Source organism: Oncorhynchus mykiss, chromosome 13 (genome assembly GCF_057628025.1).
Source record: "Oncorhynchus mykiss isolate SJ-2025 chromosome 13, ASM5762802v1, whole genome shotgun sequence".
NCBI classification, from domain to species: Eukaryota; Metazoa; Chordata; class Actinopteri; order Salmoniformes; family Salmonidae; genus Oncorhynchus; species Oncorhynchus mykiss.
In genome coordinates, this window is record NC_143034.1 from 70,785,621 (window position 1) to 70,792,029 (window position 6,409).

The 6,409-nt window shown below is 43.6% G+C and overlaps 1 protein-coding gene across 1 annotated transcript; it reads left to right on the top strand.

The window, feature by feature from the left end:
- The first annotated feature begins 571 nt into the window (after window positions 1-571).
- socs3 (suppressor of cytokine signaling 3) lies at window positions 572-4,096 on the top strand. Its single transcript, NM_001146168.1, is given in 2 exon segments — window positions 572-749; window positions 1,523-4,096. A coding segment is annotated over 1 exon segment (639 nt). The 5' UTR covers window positions 572-749; window positions 1,523-1,683; the 3' UTR covers window positions 2,323-4,096.
- The last annotated feature ends 2,313 nt before the right edge of the window (window positions 4,097-6,409 follow it).

Here is a 6,409-nt window from a genome sequence, read left to right on the forward strand (position 1 = left end):
AGAACAGCGTGTTCTGGCTGTTCCACTAGGAGGCCCATTTACCAACCACTGTCAACAGTGCTCAGATTAATGAAAGTACTTCTTAAAACGTCAAATGTATCAGATCATGTGATTACCTTAACATGTTTTTCACTATATGGGCCTATTCTGCAAACCAATAGGTTGGACAATATTGATTACCTTATAATGTTTATAACATGCTAAATATATAGTAGTCTAGTGGTATTATAATGCATTTAGTGCATTATAATAACATTACTATTACCAACAAAGCTAATACAATACGGCGATAACAGACCGTTTTTACAATCAATTCGCTGCAGGAAAAGTTATTGCCTGGAACTCCATAACTTCATTTTGGAGGAACAGCGGGGGAGGGGAGGACTTCTCTGTTGAATACCAGGAATCGTCCTTTAAAAAAAAAACATTTCTTACTGACAATCTGCCAAGAGGCCCTTACTGGAAAAACAAGGGGGTGGAGCCTCCCGACACATTATGAGCGCTACTCTCAAGCGCTGCGCGATCATTAAAGAGGCAAATGATGAACGAGCAACGTCCAGTCAGTCCAACGTAGAACACAGACAAAGGACACAACTGACACTGTAAAGGACGTTGCACATCAGCAAAGATACAATTGTCACAATTTGAACAACACAAGATATCAAGCTCAAGGAAACAAATATACTCAAGGGATTGAAGCAATTGGATAAACTTTCAAAGTTCCAAGTACACAGAGAAACCGTTAAAAGGTAAGAAATAAGACTCTATTGATTCTATTGTTTAAACGTAGCAAAGGAGAAGACAATGTAAATCATTAGCGATTTTTTTAATGGGACTTTTGTATGTAAAATGATGCAACAGTTGAAGGATTCCGCTCACTAGCCTGCTCGACTTTACTGGAACTGACCGCGGTGACTGAGCCGGAGGGCAGAGATAAAAAACCAACTTTCCTGTAAATGAGCAGGACAGAGTAAACGGTAGCCTAATTGCAAATCACGTCTATTCGACTGAAATATAATGTTTTCACTTTCACCTTTCACATACAATAGCCAAATAGGCGATTTGTCGTAAATAATATGGTTATAAATCATGTAGCAGTGCGTAATTGGAGTGACGATAGCAACATGAGCGGTGTCGAATCATATTCCTTCGTGTGGTTCTCAATAGTCCGCTACAGGACAAAAAATAGCCAGGGCCTCATTGGTAAAAATGTTCCACTATGTAACCAGAGAAGTTTAATTAGAATATTTGAAATTATAGCCAAAACATAATCTTTGCCTGAGAGCTACATGAGTTGAGGACTATTAGATTACTCTCAATCCTAAAACAATTACACTATAAATAAACCTTTTATCGACTGTTATTTATTTCTATAATTAAAATGATAGAACTGGATATCTTGAGTTGAACGTTCGTTATTTGGATCATATTGCCAAATGCCCTGAGGTCCACTCAATGCCCAAATCACTCCACTCTGAGCAGATACTTTGGACACTGATGATTTTCTCTGCTTTTTCTCCAGGACTATCCTCTCCAGACACAACAACAACAAAATCTAAAGGCCTTGACCTCTGTAGGGAGATTGGTGACCTCTACCCTCCGACCTCCTCCTTCTAGTCTTCTGTTGTCTGTGTGGTGCCCAGTGCTCACCAGGCAGGTCGCAAAGAAGCGGTGCGCAGCGCCATGGTAACCCACAGCAAGTTTGACTCCGTCATGAGCAGCAGCCCCTTCGACTCCACCATGCGGCTGCCTCACCGTTACAAGACCTTCAGCTCCAAGGTGCAGTACCAGCTCGTCGTCACCACCCTGCACAAGCTCCAGGAGAGCGGCTTCTACTGGGGCTCTATCAATGGCAAGGAGGCCAACGCCATGCTGGCCGCCGAGTCCGTTGGAACCTTCCTGATCCGTGACAGCTCCGACAACCGACACTTCTTCACGCTCAGCGTCAAGACGGCGTCTGGCACCAAGAACCTGCGCATCCAGTGTGACTCCGGGTCCTTCTTACTCCAGACGGACCCCAAGAGCATGCAGGCTGTGCCCCGCTTTGACTGTGTGCTGAAGCTGGTCCACCACTACATGCCCCCGACCAAAGGGGCTTCGCTGGTGGAGAAAAACACGAGGGGAGGGAACGCCTCCTACTACATCTACTCTGGAGGGGAGAAGATTCCTCTGGAGCTCCTCAAACCTTTCTCCTCCACTATGTCCAGCCTGCAGCACCTGTGTAGGAAAACAGTCAACGGACACCTGGACATATCCAGCAAACGGGACCAGCTTCCACACCCGCTCAAAGAGTTCCTGCAGGAGTACGACGCGCCCATCTAGGCCCCTCTCTGGACATGTAGTGCCTCGATGGCATAAGACTTGATAAAGGTGTTATGAAGGGGACTTGGGCCGGTGTGAGAGACAGTGTGGCAGTACCCCACAGAACTGGGGGGGAAATATGACTGTCTGTATCCGTGTCTTAGAGGGATGGTTCACCCACATCAGGGTGACGAGGCAGAGGGGAAGGCAGCAGCATGAGTCAGTCTGAGAAAGTAGAAGAAGATGCTTGGTATTGTGGTTCTCATAAGGGCTGTACTGTACCTATCTCCCAAGCCCAGGAGTGATATAACGTTACCATGAGGAGTAGAGCTATACTGGTCCCACGTCAGCCAGTCACTTTCAACAAGCTGCCAACCAAAAGACAAGCGGTGGGCGTCGTCATCAGACTTTCCAGTCTCTCATTCATGCAGAGAGTGAGACAGAATGAGAGAGAAGGAGAGAGAGAGAGAGAGAGAACGAGAGAGAAGGAGAGAGAGAGAGAGACAGAACGAGAGAGAAGGAGAGAGAGAGAGAGAGAAAGGAGGACTGGTTCATTGAGAGGCTAAACGGCCAGTCGGTGTGCTGCTAATTGGTTCAGATGTGTGTCAGTCAGGCCTTCAATTGGACCAGAAAAGAACTATTTCCCAACCTCAACTCTAACCTCACTGCATGACTAATAACTTCCTCCCGAGGTCCGCTCTCTCTCTTTAGTCGATAAAGGCTCTGAGCCAGCATCTTGCCTGTCTTCACACCTCTGACGAAGCACACATTCCCACTGCTGCTAACCACGGGGTCTGGCTGTGGCACGGCACCGGCCTGAGAAACACAAACACACCAGCCTCTCCTATCCATTCAACCATTACAGCAGGATTGGCTGTCATGACTGTCCTTAGCTGGCTGTTGGATATTAGTTACAGACATTAGCCCTGAGCCTGGAAGTATTTAACTTGTTGGTCGGAGTACCAAGCTTTTTGGCTTCCCCTGGGAAAACTGGGATCTCTGTCTCAGCCTTGCCAGGAAACTGCCTAGCAACCGGAATTCTAACCCATGTTCCAAAGGGGACGTTTAACGTCACCACCTCCAACATCACACTTTGAGTCAATAGTTGTTTATTTCCTTAGAAAAACTAGCCAGAACTGCAAACCAATTATGACCCAATGTTACAGAAGTGTGAAGCCACAAACGGCCGAAAGGAGAACATTATATTTCAGACTTAAGGTGTTGAAGATGTGTGTAATGATTGGTTGATTGGCAGGGCTTTTGATTTGAACATGCCAAACCTGTCCTGAACTCACCAACAAAACGGTTTCTTGACCGAACAACGAATACTTGCATGACGAATAAATGAATGAGGGGTTGCTTTTATACTTGAGATAATAACATCACTATATACAGAGGAAACAGAGCCCTCAGTGGATAGGAAATATACCCCGATGAATGTGGTGGTATTTGTGCCACAGACAGGATACCAGATATCACTTGCTGTTGAATGTATTAACATCTGAGAATCTCTCTTCCTCTCAAAGAGAGCATCTAAGGTTCATCCTGTTCAATTTATTTTTCTTAAAACCAGACAATGTTTACATGACTGACAGAAAAATGCAAACAGGTTTTCTCCTATCTTTTATAAAGATAGTCATTATTGTCTAGCCAGGTGACTGGCTGCAGTAGAAGCATGATCGAGTTCGAAGAAAAGGAGATCGCAGAAGCAAGCAGAACTAAAAACTTTGCACATATTTATATTCATACGACATTTCAATAATTTATAATAAAGAGCACTATTTTTTTAATGAATGACATCCTTGTTGTGTGACCTTATTTGGGGGGTGTTACATCATATATGACTATACGTCTTGGGTATTTGACACTAGATTGTCATCACTACACATGTCTAAAACATCCCACCTTCAGTTAACCCCACAGGAAGTCAGAACACATAACGTCAAAAGAGCTGGGTAGAAATAATGCTGAGTTTTTATTCATTTCATCGCTGTGTACTACGTTCATTTGACAGGAACCATGCACATGAATTAACATTGAATTTCACTAACAACTAGACTTTTAGGGGCCAATTTCCCAGACAGAAGCCTAATCCCGGACTCAAACGTGCTTTTTAGTCCCTGACTAGGCTTAACCTGTGTCCGAGAAACCAGCCCCTAAAGGGACTGTTATCTAAACAGATCAGGAAACATTTCTCTCAGTATCTAATCTGTTGTCTAAGCCCCTCCCTTTACCATGTAAAGTGTGTGTGGATCCAGAGAATTACACTAGAAGTGATAGAGTGATGTCCCCGCCCCAAGCCTTTGTTCCAGTGGAAGAGGATTAACCTCCCTTCAACAATGTATAGCAACAATTCAGTGGAGGCTGCTGAGGGGAGAACGGCTCATAACAATGTATTAAAAATATATATATATATATATGTTTTTTAACTAGGCAAGTCAGTTAAGAACAAATTCTTATTTACAATGTGGGCCAAACCCGGACAACGCTGGGCCAATTGTGCGCCGCCCTATCAAGGCTGGGTGTGGTACAGCCTGGATTCAAACCAGGGTATCTGTAGTGACACGTCTAGCCCTGAGATGCAGTGCCTTAGACCGCTGGAGTATAATGGTATCAAACACGTGTATATTTTTATTTTTTATTTTTTATTTCACCTTTATTTAACCAGGTAGGACAGTTGAGAACAAGTTCTTATTTACAATTGCGACCTGGCCAAGATAAACCAAAGCAGTTCGACACATACAACGACACAGAGTTACACATGGAGTAAAACAAACATACAGTCAATAATACAGTAGAAAAATAAGTATATACAATGTGAGCAAGTGAGATGAGATAAGGGAGGTAAAGGCAAAAAAAAGGCCATGGTGGCGAAGTAAATACAATATAGCAAGTAAAACACTGGAATGGTTGATTTGCAGTGGAAGAATGTGCAAAGTAGAGATAGAAATAATGGGGGGCAAAGGAGCAAAATAAATAAATAAATACAGTAGGGAAAGAGGTAGTTGTTTGGGCTAAATTATAGATGGGCTATGTACAGGTGCAGTAATCTGTGAGCTGCTCTGGCAGCTGGTGCTTAAAGCTAGTGAGGGAGATAAGTGTTTCCAGTTTCAGAGATGTTTGTAGTTCGTACCAGTCATTGGCAGCAGAGAACTGAAAGGAGAGTCGGCCAAAGGAAGAATTGGTTTTGGGGGTGACCAGAGAGATATACCTGCTGGAGTGCGTGCTACAGGTGGGTGCTGCTATGGTGACCAGCGAGCTGAGATAAGGGGGGACTTTACCTAATAGGGTCTTGTAGATGACTTGGAGCCAGTGGCTTTGGCGACGAGTATGAAGCGAGGGCCAGCCAACGAGAGCGTACAGGTCGCAGTGGTGGGTAGTATATGGGGCTTTGGTGACAAAACGGATGGCACTGTGATAGACTGCATCCAATTTATTAAGAAGGGCGATGTCATTTATTTTGTAAATTACATCGCCAAAGTCGAGGATTGGTAGGATGGTCAGTTTTGAATTTTTTATTTATTTATTTCACCTTTATTTAATCAGGTAGGCTAGTTGAGAACACCTTTATTTAACCAGGTAGGCCAGTTGAGAACACCTTTATTTAATCAGGTAGGCTAGTTGAGAACAAGTTCTCATTTACAACTGCGACCTGGCCAAGATAAAGCGTAGCAATTCGACACATACAACAACACAGAGTTACACATGGAATAAACAAAACATACAGTCAATAATACAGTAGAACAAAATAAAACAAAAAGTCTATTAACAGTGAGTGTAAATGAGGTAAGTTAAGGCAATAAATAGGCCATGGTGGCGAAGTAATTACAATATAGCAATTAAACACTGGAATGGTAGATTGGCAGAAGAGGAATGTGCAGGTAGAGATACTGGGGTGCAAAGGAGCAAAATAAATAAATAAATAAATACCAGTATGGGGATGAGGTAGGTAGATAGATGGGCTGTTTACAGATGGGCTATGTACAGGTACAGTGATCTGTAAGCTGCTCTGACAGCTGGTGCTTAAAGCTAGTGAGGGAGATGTGAGTCTCCAACTTCAGAGATTTTTGCAATTCGTTCCAATCATGGGCAGCAGAGAACTGGAAGG